The 18,036-nt window shown below is 43.3% G+C and overlaps 1 protein-coding gene across 1 annotated transcript in view; it reads right to left on the bottom strand.

Moving 5' to 3' along the window:
- Positions 1 to 17,541, bottom strand: part of timm50 (translocase of inner mitochondrial membrane 50 homolog (S. cerevisiae)) — a 28,053-nt gene extending 10,512 nt beyond the window's left edge. The window contains exons 1-5 of the mRNA XM_035621929.2: positions 17,399 to 17,541; positions 14,662 to 15,102; positions 12,603 to 12,768; positions 10,008 to 10,039; positions 5,991 to 6,012 (exon numbers count right to left, since the gene is read on the bottom strand). Of these exons, the coding sequence (XP_035477822.1) occupies positions 5,991 to 6,012; positions 10,008 to 10,039; positions 12,603 to 12,768; positions 14,662 to 15,075 (634 nt within the window). The 5' untranslated portion in view covers positions 15,076 to 15,102; positions 17,399 to 17,541. The remainder of the gene's footprint in view (positions 1 to 5,990; positions 6,013 to 10,007; positions 10,040 to 12,602; positions 12,769 to 14,661; positions 15,103 to 17,398) is intronic.
- Between the last annotated feature and the right edge of the window lie 495 nt (positions 17,542 to 18,036).

The raw sequence follows: 18,036 nt of genomic DNA, 5'->3' as shown, positions 1-18,036 counted from the left end.
TGTGGTAAATTACTCTATAAACAAACACCTGTGACATTCCATCAGTATCACGGTGCCAAAAAAAACAACAACCCCACACAGAAGAGGAAAAGCGAGAGCCTGAAGCGATTCGCGTCTGAGCAGACGAGGAACCTGCTGCGTCGTCGCTTCGCTGCACAAAGTCTTTTGTTTCTGCCTCGTTTCTTATTCACCTTTCGTCCAGTTGTTGTGTCCAACAGCTGATGACACAATTTTACAACTGTAAATGATTAGAAAAGGCAGCGGACCGAAGAAAGTAAAGTTTATACGTTAGATCAACTCGACGGCGCAAGAACCTGCTGAGAAGTCGGACGTGTCACTTCCGGGAGAGAATATTCCGTCTCTAAAAATCAGTCAAACCTACGAGGTCATGTGAGTTGATAAACCATAAATCCTAAATAAAACAAAACAAAATGGATCCAAATGATTTCGTAACACTGGTGTTTTTGTAGCATTGTTCACATTTGCTCCGGTCGGTTCTGGTTTCACGTTGTCGTGTCACGACGCACTGAAGAACTTCACGTGACAAACCCACGTCCCGTCGTCGTCACCTACGTGAGGCGTTTCCCTGATACTCCATTGGTTCGTAGATGGGCGGGCTTCTGACGTCGACCTGTTGTCGATCAATATGTGGTCTCCTCCTTTTATCAGGTGACAGCCCCGCTCATTTTCACTCTTCTTGTTCCGTTACTTCTTCTTCTACAACAGCTCGCCGCCTCAACTTCCTGTAACTGGCGCGAAAGTACGAACCGATCCACACGTCTCGGATCACGTCTCTTGAGCGACGTGTTGAACGCCGCCAACGTTCCTTGGCAGACGAGAGACCGTTCCTGGTTGTTGTTGTGAGTGTGTTCGATAAAGCATGCCAGGTTCATGTAGTAAGTGTTTTATTAAAAGCAATAAGCCGTAGAGGTCGTGGTTTCAACAGCGCTGTTTATACGAGGAGTTTAACAACACCCCTCAGCTGCTCCGACACCAACTGTAAACCGCGGCCTCCAGGAGCTTTACTGCCTCACTATAATATCACGTCAACCGACAGACGGTGATGTAATGCTGCACACGACAGGAGGTCTTATTACGTATCGTTGGATCGTCACTAAAATGTCGTGTTTCCCAGAGGATGAATCCTTCCGACTTCTGGTGATGATGCTCCGGTTTGAACGAGAGAAGAGGATTCTTGTGTACTTTAAATGCCAACAAAGAAATTTACATTCTTGTTTTTGTTGTGGACGTAAAATAACGGAAATTCCTGTTGATCACACGTGTGATGAAGAAAACCCGGGAGCGAAGGAGAGGCCTCCTCCTCCTCCTCTTTCATCTCCTCTCCCCCGTGTAACGATCGTCCTTTCATAGTCAATGTCGTCTCTTTGTGTCGAGGGGGCCGCACTCCGTTGAGCTGTCACACCACCGACTGTGTTCCCCCTCTGAACCGGCCTGGGTGGGCCCTGGTGGGCCCTGGTGGGCCCTGGTGGGCCCTGGTGGACCAAAACAAGCTCTGTCCCTGGGCCTGGAGCTGCTGACAGGGTGACGGTGACTCACCCAGGCGGAGGGTTTTTCACACATTGTGCTCGAAAGATGCTCGTTTGATGTAAACAGCTGGAGAACAAGTGAAACTCTGGGGCTGTTCGTGATTAACTGACCAGTTAATGCTCCGCATTAATGATCAATTAAAATATTAAATATTCCCTGCAGGTGCAGGGAAGTTTGCCAGAATAGAATTCCACGGTCGATGGAAAGCTATTTGTTTATTTCCTCCAGTTTGTTCGTTAAAAGGTCCTGGCAGGATTTCCAGTAAACTTGTTGGAAGAACGGAACATGGAGCAACGAAAGAATCCAGGAAATTAATTTCATCTTTTGCTTTGTCGCTGCGAGACGCAGCGTTTTTCTGACTTTTCAGGGGCCGTCCTCCTCCAGTGGCCTGAGCAAACAGACCGTCTCGTCAACGCGAGGTTTCCTATTTGCCGTAAAAGAAGCATTTTTCCGTACTAACCACTGTCGCCTAGCAACGGAACCGTAGTTGCCAACAGGTCGGAATAATCTACGTAAACGATTACAAAATAAATTGCCAATTCTTTTAATAATCAACTGATCGGTTCAAGTAGTCTGGAAAAAAAAGTCAAAAATTCTCTGATTTCAGTTTCTTAAATGTGAATACTTTCTGGTTTCTTTGCTCTTCTGTGACAGTAAACTGAATATCTTCGGTGTGTGTACAAAATAAAAAATCAGTTTTGGGAAACACGATCAACATTTTCACCATTTTATGAACCAATCAACTAATCAATTAATCAAGAAAATAATCAAAAGATTAATCAATTTCGAAAATCCGTCCTACAAACATTGTAGCGACTCCGGATCGTCTGTCAGGGTTCAACTTGCAGAAGTGGCGGTGAGGGGGAATAATCATGACCGGCGGCGAGAAGCCGGGGCGGAAAACCAGGTCGGGTCGGACCGGAACTTTCTAACGAAGAGGAATCATGTGAAGAGGAACAGCTGCTCGGAGAAGCAGAAGCAGATGACGGCAGTACGAGAAAAGTGGCTCCAGTAAGAATAAGATATAAAACTAAAACAAAAAAAATCCAATCACCATCTTGAATTCATCAGGAGATATAACTCCCGTACAGAGAGCTCCACGGATCCATTTCTGATTGGTGATTTCACTCCATGTGTTATGTTGTTCCAGCAGTAATGAGCCGTTGATGAGGAACACAGAAGAAAAGAGAGGAAGGGAGGAAGGAAGGAAGGGGAGAAGGGGGGAGTGTCGACCATGACAATGAGAGAAAAGATGAAAAGAAGAAGAGAAGTGGAAAGAGTCAGAGTTAGGGGAGAGGAGAGGAGAGACGAAAAACATATGGAATATGGAGGAAAAGAAAAACACTGATAAAGGAAGGAAGTGAGGAGGAAGAGGGAGGAGGCGACAGAAGGAGACAAGGACAGAGGGAAGAGGGAGGGACAGAAGAGAGGATAGAGAGACTTTGGGAGAAAGATGAGGATAAAGGGAGGGGAAAGATGAAGGGATGGTATGAAGGCAGACAGAAGAAAAGAGAATAGGAGGGATGAAAGACCAAAGGAAGGAAAGGAGGAAAGAGAGAGATGGATGGACGGGGGCCTCTCTCCCAGACAAAAGATGTGGTTGAGCATCTGCTGCACAACAACACCTCCCTCCTCTCCTCCGTCAATCAGTGTGTGTGTGTGTGTGTGTGTGTAGTCTGACGCGTTCACACCGTCAGGAACATTTTACCGCAGCATTCAGGCGAGTGGGAGTGGGCGCCGCCCATTGGGGGGTAGAGCTCCGCCCACTTGCTCGCCATGAATCTTTTCCGGATGATTTTCCTGCCGGAAAATTGTCAAAGTCAAAGTGATTTATGGACTGAATAACGTGGAACTTTGTGGATTAATTTTCCTTTTATCAACTGATCCGCCACACGTTTTTTTTAGTGTGTTCGAGTTTTGAAAAAAAAATGTGTTCCTTCAGCAGGTTGAAAGCTTAAGAAAAGCGAGTAAGAGCCCTTGAGCAGAAACTATTTTAAGAAAGACAAAACATTCTTTCTCTTGGTTTTTCCACTTATTTGAAAATGCAGCTAATGACATTCAAATGGAATGATTGGTGTGTGTGTGTGCACGAGGTGTCACATGTCCTGGTTGCCATGGTATCCGACGCTCCTCTGCATCACGCGACACAAATGCCGCAGCTTGGCAAACAAACACGTCCACTCTCCTTCTGCTGCTCCCCAAGGATGAAGAGGAGGAGGAGGAGGAGATGGAGGAGGAGGATGAAGATGAAGAGCTTCTCCACCTCTCCTCCCTGAGGGATCATGAACATTTAGCCCGGTCCCTAAGCTCATCGGGGAGGATTTGGCCCCCGAGGTCCCTAAGAGGAGGTCCCCTGAGGCCCTCGTCACTCTGAGCAGGGGCTGATGGGAAATGTTATGATTCATAATATCATTTATCACCCTTCGGTGAAATCAATATGTGATGATGTAATAATCAGCTTGTTAAAGGAAGTGTGGGGGAGGGGGGATTCCTTGATATATTGTGTCTGGGAATATTGGCCGATGAACACGCTTGTGTTGCCACATATCATCTAAAATTTGGAGATGTGACGCTGCAACGGTGTCGTGTCGATGAAGAACGTTAGAGAGGTTTTAGTTTGAAAAGTAGTAGTAGATACTTTATTTATCCCGAGGGAAATGCAGGCTGTTGTTTCCGTAAGGATTATTATTATTATTATTATTATTCTTGTACAGCATCGTTCACTCACTTTTCAGGCTGTTCCCATATACGAAAAGTCCTGATTCTAAAGTGTTAAAGATCCGCTCCAGTCACGTTTTAAAGTATACCTAAATAACCTGCTGACTAATATTTAGTTTAACATTGTTTATCCTCTGAAATGTATCTGGAAACCATCCACTCTCTCTCCCTCACTGAGGAATTCTGAGACCATGAATATTCATGATATGCAAATAAAATAGGCCCCGTCCACCACAGCTGCTCGCGCTAGGTTGACCGATGGAAGAATGTGATCAACAACATGGTTAGAGGCAACATCGGAGAGATTCTGACATAAAACTTTCATCAACTGCTAATTCTATCGCTGACTGTCTGCTGACACACCTGCCATCCTCTCTTGGATAGTAACTGCTAATTCTAACGCTGTCTGCTGACACACCTGCAGTCCTCTCATGATGCTAACTGTTAATGCTAACGCTAACTGTCTGCTGACACACCTGTCATCCTCTCATGATGCTAACTGTTAATGCTAACGCTAACTGTCTGCTGACACACCTGTCATCCTCTCATGATGCTAACTGTTAATGCTAACGCTAACTGTCTGCTGACACACCTGTCATCCTCTCATGATGCTAACTGTTAATGCTAACTGTCTGCTGACACACCTGTCGTCCTCTCGTGATGCTAACTGTTAATGCTAACTGTCTGCTGACACACCTGTCATCCTCTCATGATGCTAACTGTTAATGCTAACTGTCTGCTGACACACCTGTCGTCCTCTCGTGATTCGCTGCCTCTGCTGCACTGGAAGTTTCCGGTTTCTTTGCCTCACATATTCAACAGCAATTGTTTGTCTGTATTTGTGATGAACCAAATGTAGCTTGAAGAGGATTCGTTTGAATTTCAAATTTGCAGAGAAGTGGAACAGAAATCTCCTGCTGCAGGAGAGGAATGTGAAAACACCAGATACCAGATGCTATAGTCAATGTCAGACATGTTAGAGGACAGAGACAGAAGTGGAGGGGGACTTACCGCTTCAGATCGATCGGCTGCGATTAGCCTCTAAACGTGTTCTGATCTGCTGCCGCCAATAATCACCTTATCAATAACCCTCCCTCTCTCTGTGTCCCTCCTCCTCTTCACACATCAGACTCTCTCCTGGGACCAGTTTGTCCTCTTCATCCTCCCTCTTGTCTCTAACTTTATTACTGCCTCTCTCTTGTCTCCCTCCGTCTTCATCTGTCTCCCTCCGTCTTCATCTGTCTCTTCATCTTCCGTCCCACTCGTCCACAGATCGTCGTAAAGATCGTGTTTGTTTACAGCCGGCGGCTCGTTGGAGGCTTTTTTTCCACGAGGTGAAAATTAAAACATAAGAAAAAGTGAATGAAGTCTGGTCTTGGACGTACAGATGGACCAGAGGGCGGAACCGGTGGTGCGACTTGATGAACGGTCAGATTGATTGATTGATGGACAGAAGGAGGGGATGTGTGCACAGGCAGGACTGGGCCTCTGGGGACACGGGAGGTATTGACGAAGGGAGCATTAGAATCGATCAGGAGATCAGAATTTGTTTGGGCGGAGAAAGTTCTCTGTCCCGGCAGATCGACCCGATGTTCAGCCCCACAGAGATCATCTCTGTCCAGGTCATCGTTTCAACTATGCATCAGGAGTAATATTCCATCTGAAGCTCACTATGAGCGCGAGCGCGTACGCACGCACACACACACACACACAGTGTCACTCACCTCTGTCGAACTCGTCTGGAATCTGTCAGAAAGTTGAGGGAAAGAAAAAAAAAATTAGAATCTCTTCTCACAACAGCTGATCGTCGATTTTGGCCTTTGATGGTCAAGTTCAACCTGGGAACAGAAAAAGAAGAAGAAGAAAACAGGGAGTAGAGAGGAGGAAGATAAGATGAGAAGCAGAGTAAGAATGAAAACAACAGTAGAGAAAATGTGGAGAAAATATGTGAATGAGAAGAATTAAAGGAAGACTGAGGGAAGAAATATGATATGGAAAGAAAAAAGAAAAGGACAGTGTGAGGAGGGAGAGAGAGATGAATGGAAGAAGAGACAGTGGGAAGAGGAGGAGGAGGAGGAGAAGGAGGGGGTGAAACAACAGGGGGTGGAAAGTGGGAATGAAATAGAAGGCTGACAAGAAAGGAGAGAAAAGAAATCAACAAAATGAGAAGTGTGAAAAGGAAAACATGAAGGTTGTGGACAAGAGGAGGAGGAGGAGCTGTGAGGTAATGAGGAGGAGGAGGAGTGAGGTGAGGAAGAGGAAGGAGAAGAGGAGGAGAAAGCTGAAGCAGGAGGAGGAGGAGGACGACGACGATGAAAAAGGTAAAGAGGAGTAGGACGAGAAAGTTGAAGAGGAAGAGGAGGAGAAAAGATTAGAGTAGTGAGGTGAAGAGGAAGAGGAGTGAGGTGAAGAGGAGGAGAAGGAAGATGACGAGGAGGATTGAGGTGAAGAGGAGGAGAAGGAGGGTGAAGAGGAGGAGAAGGAGGGTGAAGAGGAGGAAGAGGAGAAAAGTCAAGAGTAGTGAGGTGAAGAGGAGGAGAAGGAAGGTGAAGAGGAGTGAGTCGAAGAGGCTGAGGAGAAAGGTGAAGAGGAGGAAGAGGAGAAAATTGAAGAGTAGTGAGGTGAAGAGGAGGAGGAGGAGAAGGAAGGTGAAGAGGAGGAGTGAGGTGAAGAGGAGGAGTGAGGTGAAGAGGAGTGAAGTGAAGAGGAGGAGGAGGAGAAGGAAGATAAAAAAGAGGAGGAGGTGAAGAGGAGGAGAAAGAAGGTGAAAAGGACGAGGGAAGGGAAGAGGAGTGAGGTGAGGAGGAGAAGAGGTGCAGGGTTGCTCAGGAGGAGCTGTGGTGAGGCAATGACTCCCCCTGGTGGTCAAACTGTGTATCACACCCTGGCTGCTCTGCACAAAGGGTCAACAAGAGGGGAGGCTGCTGTGACCTCTGACCCTTCACACTAGGGCTGAACGATTTGGGGAAAATATGGAACTGTGATTTTTTAAACAGATATTGTGATTGCGATTTGATTTGCGATTATAATTAGCGCGCGCACACTGACAGCGAGCGAGATGTGTTGAGGACGAGAAGGGGAGAGAGCTCTCTCTCTGTTAGCAGACTGTCTCTTTAATGAGGGAATAGTCGTGGTGTTCGTCACCTCACGGTGCCACGTGAGACATTTTCATACGGAGTAACAGTCTCAAACATCTCTTGTGTGGTTCTGTGTTCGTCATCACTTCCACTGATTGTTGGCCGTACACTCGTCATGTAGCTGCTGTGGCGCTGTGCTAAGCACTGATACAGGTTGGTGGTGTTGCTGACGCTGCGCAGCATCGCCCTTTTTAAAACTGACGTGCTGCTCCTCTTCGAGACTAAAGTCTCCGCTGTATCAGTTTCCGACTGTTCTGTCGAGCTTGAGGACATTGTGCAGCAGGTTAGTGCAGCGTGACGGATGCTTGTTCTTTGAACCGAGTGTAATCGAATCCCTTGTTAGAAAATCGCGTTTTATCATATCGCGATATTATCGCAAATGCAATTAATCACACACACACACACACACACACACACACACACACACACACACACACACACACACACACACACACACACACACACACACACACACACACACACACACACACACACACACACACACACACACACACACACACACACACACACACACACACACACACACACACACACACACACACACACACACACACACTTGCTCAGTGTGGAGCTCCGGGACGAAGGGCGAGAGAAGTGTGCTGCTCGTCGTCACGGAGACACAATGAGGGAAGTGAGGAAAGTGTGTCGCCCCGACAGGAAGTTCCCCAAGGTGAGAGAAGTGTGCTCCGTGGACCATTCCCACGACAACACCTAGTCACGCATCATGAGCTGCTTACAGTCGAACAGACGGAGTGAAACTTAAAATATAACAAACCAGAGGTTGTTGTTGTTGATGTTTTACAGTTTGGTGACTTTGAATCCTGAAACCTAGTCGTTGTTAAAAGACGACTTCGGACTTGGAATCAAAGGACTTGTGAGTTTGTCCGAGAGGCAGAAGCTGCTCCCCTTGTACATGAAGATGTTGTGAGAGTTTCGAGTCCAGACCATAAAAAGAATTTGTCCCTTTCCCACAGTGATGCTTCAAAGCCACTCGGCAGGAAGTCGTCCGGGGTCATTTGGCTCTTTGGTTCCTAACAAAAGGATCCTGACGGGACAGAAGAAGTGAGCCCCCCTTTGAAGTGGCTCATCTTCCCAGAGCAACACCTCCAAATGTCTGAGAGCTGAGATCAGGACCTCAGAGACCTGGACCTCAGAGACCTGGACCTCAGAGAACGGATCAGAAAATTGTGAAACACCATCGTGTGCTGACACTAAGGAAAACAAATCTAAAATCCAAACATTCTATCTCAAATTGATTGACAGCTCCTGTACGAATGAGACGTGAATTTTTATAAATAAAAATTTAAAGACAAGGGATCAATATTTTGGATGAATTGTAGAATGGAAACTGTACAATATGGTTGTCGGAGCTACAACAGACTGTAAGTTGTGTATTTAGGTTTATATTTTACAATAAAAAAAAACATGTTTTCATACGTTTAGTAATTTATGATAGAGTTTATAGTTAAACTGCGAGGAAAGTTAATTGGATTAATTGGAATCAATTATTCTTTGTCATAAGGGTTTTGATAACGACATCTGAGGAATCATTGACAATTTCATATGCTATATATTAATCAAATATGTGTATATGTATGTATATGTATATACACATACAAATGCAAACTAAATGTCTATATCTAATATTTTTACGTCCCGAGTTATGTTCATTTAAATAACAGATGGAAAAACGGAGGTTTTCTAAAACGTAAATCTTTTAACTCCCTAGAGCCGCAACAGTTAATCGATTAATAATAATTAAATGAATCGCCGACTATTTTGATAATCGATTAATCAGTTCAAGTATTTATTTATGGAGTCTTGATTCACTGATTTCAGCTTCTTAAATATGAATATTTTCTGGTTTCTCAACTCCCCTGTGACAGTGAACTGAATATCGTTGGTGTGTGGACTAAACAAAACATCATGTTGGAGTTTTGAGAAACACGATCGACATTTTTCACCATTTTATGAACCAACAATAACGAATCGATTGATCGAGGAAATAAAAGTTTGTTGCAGCTCTGAAAACTCAAAACACCCTTTACACAAAATGTACAAATGAATGAAAAATAAATATTTAAAAAGCTGCGATTAGGGCGAAAAAAGCTGAAGCGACTTCAAATGAATTGATCAGAACGACGTCATTGTAAAAACTAGAGTCAACGACTGGAAGTGACATCATGAGGACGCTGAGGCGCGAGAATCAGGCTCTTTCATGTTCACCCCCCCAGATGACCTCCACGTCTCAGGTGGCTGTCGAGTGTGCCGCCGCCGCAGGTGAGATAAGTGTGCTGCCCCTTCCTCTCCCACAGCGACACCTCGGGTCATCAGTGTGAGACGACGACCAGGTCTGTGCTCGTTCACGCCTCCGTCAGACGGGACACACGCCGCCCACACGGAGCTGTGAAGTGTGTCCCCGCGGGAAGAGACGCTGAGCGAAGCGCCGGCACACATCGGAGGACGGAGACCAGGAAGTGTCGGAAGTGTGCCGAGTGTGTGTAGGGTGTGTGCGTGTGCGCGCGCGTGTGTGTGTGTGTGTGTGTGTGTGTGTGTGTGTCGGTGTGTCAGAGAGAGACTCACCATGTTTCCTTGCTCGTCCACTGAGTTGCTTCCTGTAAAAGAAACAAACAACATTTTATTTCTGGATAATTGTTTTTAATGAAAACGCTCAGAGAGTCACATGACTCCACAGCTGCCGTAAACTGCCTTGTAACTGATCATCATAATTATTATAATTTATTATTATTATTATTATTATTATCATCATCAGTTTATCAGGAACATCGACACACAACAACAGGTCATGAAATAAAAAGCCTCAGTCATGAAGGGGACAACTAGGCCTCGTCATGATAACTACTTTGTCGCACAATATATTTTCCCCGAAATGATTACGATAAACAATATGTGCGTCATTTAAAACCATTCTTTGTCACGATTTTTTTCAAATTAAAGTGTTAATTAACTTCCTGATTTGTTAAACTTTGAGTTGAACAAACTTGATTAATTAATTTGAGCAACTTGAATTTTCTTTTTCTTTTACACTTTTCCTCTCGGAACAACCTCTTTAAATAAAAAAAATATATTTCTACTTTGATTCTTCAGAAACACTGAAAGATTTTGTCTCCGCTCAATGATTTGACTGGGCTGGACAAAATAATAGGAACACCTGTAAAATGACAATTTATATTTTCTCCGCTTTTTACATTTTTGTAAACTGAATATATTTTAGGGTTTTTGCAGATGTGATCTGGCGCTTTGGGATCTTTGGTTTTTATTTAAAAATAAATACATTTGAGACTCGATCCATTCATTTGACGAAAAATAACCAATGGGTGATCAAAATAAAGTCAGAGACGGAGGTTTCCTCAGAGCAGAAGAAAAGAGAGGAAAGAGGTCAGAGGTCACGAAAAATATCAACCGCAAATCATTTGTGCACATTATTCAAATCTTAACAATGTGACCGGGAGCGAAAAGTTACAAACCTATCAGCTGGAGAACCAGACAATATGTTCACCGGCATGTTTTTAAACCCAGGAGCAGATTTTAATCCCACAAGGTTTTTTAACTCCACACAACATGGATTAAATCCCAGATTATCAAAAATGCTAATTCCAGATTTGGGTATTCCAGATGTGGACCAGGAGATATTCCGTGACAGGGAAGCAGGAGGAGGGGGGAAAAAAGAAAGAGTAAAACTCCAACGTCAAAAATTCCAAAGAACTTTCTGAAATGATGAAGATTAAATAATATTTAAAACAATTATAATAATAAAACAGGGACCAGGGCGTCAGACTTCAGAAATCACCCCGACATCCAAATCCAGAACGTGGCGTCCGGGTCAATTAAAAAACAAAATAAAATAAATTGAATAATCAATAATCCCAGGTTGTCGTGGTGACGCTTGTGGAGAAGCTCCTGACTTTCTGACTCTGACAGTTCAAAAAAAAGATTCTACGTGTTTCTCTTCCAACTTCATCTCAGCAAATAGGCCTCTTTCTCTGACTGACAGCTGCTGGCTCCCCACCCCCCCTAAACAGGAAGCGGAGGGGGATAAACCAATCACACGCACTGTCCACAGCCCCCCCACACACACACACACACTGATGGACAGGGAGGGGAGGGGCTTCTGATCTGAAGAGGTAACTCGGCCACGTAAAATAAAAATCAACACGACTTTTGGTAAGTATTTCTGATGGACGATATTTTGTCCTAGAAATAATAACGTAATTTTTAAGACCATTTTATTTCACTGATATAATTATAATAAGTTAAAAAAAGCTTTGTATTTTAATTTTTGTTCTAATTTATTTATTTAAAGTTATATTTTGCTTTGTTGGTATAATGTGGGCTGAAATGTTAAGAAAAAAAAGTTCAGTGTTTATATAAATATTTATTAATTGTTCTTTTGTAATTGATTTTCTTTCTTCTTGAAAATCATGACAGAAAAGTAAAAAGCACATTTAAGGTAATTTAAATTTATGAAAAGGTGAAAAAATGGCAAAATAAATGAAAATATGAAGAAATACTACAATGTACAGTAGCTTTTAATTCTCAAGAATATTCAGACATTGGAATTGAAATTAAATATCCAAATTAAATAAAAACAGAAAAATACCAGTGGAGAGGAAAGAAGCGGGCGGCCATACACCATCACCTACTGGATGTTCAGTGGTAGTTCACCCATCCATACTTTCAATGAATTAATTAAATGTGGTTGTGCTGCAACATTAAATCGATCAGTAATCAACTACAAAATTAATCGTAGTTTTTATGAAAAAAAAGTAAAAATTCTCTGATTTCATCTTCTTAAATGTGAATACTTTCTGGTTTCTTTGCTCCTCTGTGACAGTAAACTGAATATCGTTGGTGTGTGGACAAAACAAAACATCATCTTGGGGTTATGGAAACATGAGCGACATTTTTCACCATTTTATGAACCAAACAACTTATCGGTTAATACAGAAAATAATCAACAGATTAATCGAATATGAAAACAGGTTAGTTGCAGCTCGAGAAACCAGTTTTAGCGGGACGTTGATACACTTGAGCGTCTCAGTGGGAAATTGATTGAGTCGTCATTCAAGTCCAGAAAAGTTGAGTTTGCGATCAAACTATTTATTTTTTTCAAACGTATCCATCAGATTATTAGAAGACAATGTTTCACACACTCACCGAATATGTAGACGACGCCGACCGCGCCGCCCAGACCCATGAGTCCCGCCAAGCGCAGCACCATCTTCTTGGCGTAGGCCGTGTTTTCCTTCTGCTTCTTGTCGTCCGTCTGTTCTCCCTCCTTCTCCCCTGCCGCCGCTGCCCCTCCCTCAGGTGGAGGCTGACCCTGTGACCAGGACAACACTTTTTGTTCATTCAACATGTTAATAATCAATAAACAGACAACAGAACCGCCCCAACTGACGCGCCAGTGTAGATTTAATACGATGAAGTCAAAGTGTCCGATGGATCAATTTACACTTCATTAATAAAATTTCAAACTACAGCCGAGTATCCACATGGATTTTTTTTTTTAGGGGCAGGTGCTGATATTAGAGACAATATCGGCCAACGTGTCTATTTAAAATAAAAAGTTGTCAATGATCCACGAGATGTCGTCGTCGAGGCTCGGACAAAATTGTGTTCCCAGTTAGACCTGAAAACACAAATACAATCAAATATACAGAACTTTATATGAAAGAAAATTAAACCTTTTTTTATTAAACGTGAAATGTGAACATAACTGAACAGCAACAGTTAATCGAACAATATCGATCGTCTACTTAATCAACCGCCAACTATTTTGATAATCTATTAGTCGGTTCAAGCTGTTTTTTTTATATAAGAAACAAATTTCCAAATTCTCTGATTTCAGCCTCTTGAATGTGAATATTTTCTTCTTTTTTTAAAATATATGTTTTCACAATATTTCACTGCCTAAAATCATCCTCTGCCCCAAATTAATCCAGCATCAGGCTCTGTGGCGTAAATATTTATTGTGTCGATCTACGGCTGCAACTAGCGATTATTTTCATCATCGATTAATCCGTCAATTAATTGATCAGTTCTTTGGTTCATAAAATGGTAAAAAATGTCGATTGCGTTTCCCAAACCACCAAGATGGTGTTTTGTTTTGTTTTGTCCTCACGCCAAAGATCTTCAGTTCACCGTCACAAAGGAGCAAAGAAACCAGAACATATTCACATTTAAGAAGTGGAAATCAGAGAATTTTGACCTCTTTTACCATAAAATATCTGATGCCGATTAAATTAGAAAATCGATTACTAATCTGTTGATTAAGTGTTGCAGCTCTAATGTCAGTCAATTAGTAATCAAAAGCTTCACATCCAGTTTATATATTTCCATATTGGGCCCTTCAAATTAACAGTCGCGTGGATGTGATGTCACGTTCTAGCTCGCATTCCTATTGGCCGGAATCGAACGTCAGTGATGGGGACAGTTTTGGACGTTTGTTTGTTTTTAATTCACTAGAATTAACCTTCAAATGTGTCACAGCAACGTGTGTGGTGCGTGTGTGTCCGTCCTTCTGCGGGACGCGGGGGGCCGCTGTGTTCTGACCTTCACACTCTGATCTTTATCTCCTGACCGGAGGCTCCGGTACATGAACCGAGCGCACACAGTCGGTTCAGTTAGCACGTGAAGAGCTGACACACACACACACACACACACACACACACGAGACGTTAACACACCGGGAGAGAGGCGACGCCTTCACGGGGGCTGAGCCGAGCACCGTGTGAGAACACCCACGAGTTAATTCACCGTTCCCCCCTGACGTGTCTCCTCCCGGCGGCGTCGCACTCGGCGACCAGACGCGAGCCGAATCGAGCCGCCCCCCTCAGGTAAAAGACGCATGCTAACGTTAGCCCTGCTAACCTGTTAGCTAGGCTAACCTCTCCGGTCCATTCATTCGGCGGGCTGCGGGACAACACGCGGGCGAGGCGGGAAAGAGACACTTCTCAAGATGACACTCGTCCGGACAAAAGTAACCGACAGTGACGTGTCGGTTCTGTCCGTCGCGTCGGTGTCACGTTCACATTGTAAGCTAGCTTGTCTCAGCCGAACCAACAGGTTGGAGATGTCAGAGAGAGGGGGCTCCGGATTCTCGCACGCTGGCAAGCTCGCGTGGGCGGGGGTACACGTTTGACCACACGCTCTGCGCTATCCGCCCCTCACCGTCACACATCGCTGTCTACTGAGTCAAGCAAATCGAGCGCACCTGACTCTGCTGCTGGAGCCTCTCCTGGAGGATCGCCTGAGCCAGTCCGCCCGTGGCGCCGCCCGCCGCGGCCGGCGGCTTGTCAGAGGAGAGTGTCCGCACAAGGTCCACCGCGGCCCCGCTCCTCAGCCTCAGCAGGCTCCGGCCCGCTCGCACACACATGGGGAACACGAACGTCGCCGACATGTTGCTCTGAGCTGCCGGCGAGCGAGTGGCGACGCCAGTCGGAGAGGACAAAGGCTTCCGATTGGCTGCCGCTGCTTTGAGTGGCAGGCGGGACTGCGCAATCGGAGCAGCGACAGGCCACATGTGGCGGGAAGGGGCGGGCTGTGGAGATTTGCGCCCAATCAGGACCCAAGAGTGAGTGTGACCTTCGATTACGACACAAATCGGCCATGATGGTTGATGGCACATGCCCCAAACTCCGCTCGATTACGTGACCTGAAAAAAACATCACCAGATATTAATATCGAAGTTTATTGAAGGAAAGCCCCTTGAGATGAACCGTCTCGTTTTGAAGGCGTAAAATAAAAAGGAAAACAAACAAATCACGTACAACTTACATACATACATGCATAATGTGTCTCATTTACCGACCCCTACAAACCCTCCACCCTGAACCCACAACTCTCCTACAGAGATTAGTAGTAGCAATAGTAATAATAGTAATAATACAATTATATAATAAAATAATTTTAAGGAAAGTAATAATAATAAAATAATAACACTCATAGAATTAAGTTCAGATTATAACAGATATATTGACAAGTAGATGCTTTACTAAATTAAAAGCACAAGAAGACAATTCCAGTACAATACAAGTTCTTGAAGATATAAGAACTTAACATAAGAACTTCAAATATTACCACAGGAAACATGAATCACGAACTCAACTTTATGTCAGAATTAAAATAACACATTACAAAATACAAAAACATATATTTTAAGCTACAGTGTGTAATATTAGAAGAACATGTATGCAGAAATTTAATATATTTGTCCATACATATCTGTTCATATGTGTATAATCAACTTTGAATAAGTTAAATTTAGTAAAATGAGGTGGGCCCAACCTCCCTGTTAGTCTCCATGTACGTTGTGTTTTTGCACAAAACGGTCAAGAATACGTCGCAGTCGTGGTGAATTTTCAGCTTCATTTACATTTGTAAATATTTTTACTACGGAACTATTTCATGTATGAGACTGAGAAGAATGCCTTTACGTGTTTTTGTGAGGACCTAGTCATTTTGCTAAAAGCTATAATGACTAAATTATATATTAATTATACATAAGCATTAAATAATTCACGTTGGACATACAGTATATAGGTTGTAAGGATATTAATGTTGCTGATCATCATACTCATACATTCTGGGTTTATTAATAAATTCTTACTACAGCACACAATTGTTTACAGGTACAGTATCAAGTTCTTATCGATCTATAGCCTCGTAATGTTTGTCAAAGTTCACCAGATTGATGGCTCCTGTGGCTGCCTGTATTTGACCAAGAAGCATGTGAGGCCAAGATGGGGAGCACAATGCAGAAATCCCACCATGGGAAAACAAGAGTGGTCCCAAGAAACACATTGAATACCATTTTATCTTTTAATCTTTGAGACATGTTAGGACTCTAAAGTAGAAAGGTGGAGGAGGCAGAGATCAGTGCAGAGGGATTCATATTTAAATGAACTGGCTTGAGTGAGGATGGGCTGTGATTGGGACTGCAACTAACGATTCTTTTCATAATCGATTAATCGAGGATCAGTTGTTTGGTTCATAAAATGGTGAAAAATATTGATTGTGTTTCTCAAACCTCAACATGATGTTTTGTTTTGTCCACACACCAAAGATATTACTAAATTATTACAAAATAGTTGCCGATTAATTTAGTAATCGATTACTTATCGATTAATTGATAACTGTTGCAGCGCTAGCTGTGATTGTTGTATGACTTCCTCATTCAATCAGCGGGGTGTCAGCCGATTACGACCCCTGCAGGGTCTGACGTCCACCCACCGTCTGTCACAATCCTCCGAAACACCGATGCACTGTGAGCTTGAACCAAATGACAGATTCTCTGAGTTGGAACATTGTTAGAAAGATTTGGTAATAATCTAAATACAGTAAATGTGTAACCGAGGTCCAGTCGTTTTTTGACAATTTAATGTTCAGGTTATCCATTTAAATAAATGTGTGTTGTGGACATCACTAATATCTCCTAGTGTCTCTCATCTCTGTAGAAATTCATATTGACTACTTTATCATTTACTAATAACATCTGATATAAGCGCCCACATGTGAATAAGGGGAGGAACGTTTTTTTTTTCTTCCATTTCGAGCACTGGACACAACCCTGGTCATTAAGTCAGCCATGGCAGAGATTTTCTGATCTGGTGCCGTCACCAGACAATAGCAGTGTTTCTGCTCCATGCTGCATGAGAGATGATTTTTGATATTTAATGCTAGAGTTTATGAATGTCTGTTTATCCATTATGACTGCACATGACAGCTAAGGTCCTACAATAAAAAATGTTTTTTCCCACAAGCTGTTTACATAACCTTTGAAAAAAAAAATCATGGTCATAGCAACCCACTGCTGTTATGATATGGTTATCGTGGTAATGTAAACAATAGAAGCTCAACAGTGAGGTTCCGGAAGTGAAAATCCCATTCTTATTATGAATCAACATTTTGACTATTAGCCTTAATGTCGTAACCATCCAAGGTCGACTCACCACGATCTGTGAAGCTGTGAAAAGATGGTATATGAACCCGAAGAAGCCAAAACATGTTTTTATTCGCGATGTCATTGAGAAGTACGACACTACCCACACCCCTAAAGTGTAACATCGCTGTTACCATGGAAATGTTTACTGCTCCCGCGAAACATCGGCTTAGTGATGCTGCGAGGAAACAACGTCAAGTTGTGAGTTTTTCCTTTGATCGTGAAAGTAAAGGGTTTCAGTGGCGCCATCCGGCCGATGGGTTCCGTCTGTCAAAGGCTCAAAGGATCCCGTTACTAACGGGATCAAAGGAAACGCACAACGCCAAGTTGTGAGGTTTTCCTTTGAACCCTGCATTTGTATATCGGTGTAGTGGAGGGGATCGGACAACATTTCTTACAAAACTGCCGAAGTATCAAGACGCTGAGACTAGAGAATTGCAGTTGGACATTTCGGTACATCTCTCACAGATTTCAATATCCTCCCTGGAAAAACCAAAGCTCCGCAGACCAGTGAGACACAGCAAGACATGAAGACTCCCAACATGAACGACTCGATGGAGCCAAAAAAAGAGGAACTGACGCAAGACATTACAATAACTGATCTGCCGCTAGACAGTCCTGACATAGAAGATCAAGATGAGAGAAACG

The sequence above is a fragment of the Scophthalmus maximus genome, chromosome 11 (genome assembly GCF_022379125.1).
Source record: "Scophthalmus maximus strain ysfricsl-2021 chromosome 11, ASM2237912v1, whole genome shotgun sequence".
Classification (NCBI taxonomy): domain Eukaryota; kingdom Metazoa; phylum Chordata; class Actinopteri; order Pleuronectiformes; family Scophthalmidae; genus Scophthalmus; species Scophthalmus maximus.
The sequence above is the reverse complement of the archived record's forward strand: the minus strand, read 5'-3'. Positions and strand labels throughout refer to the sequence as shown.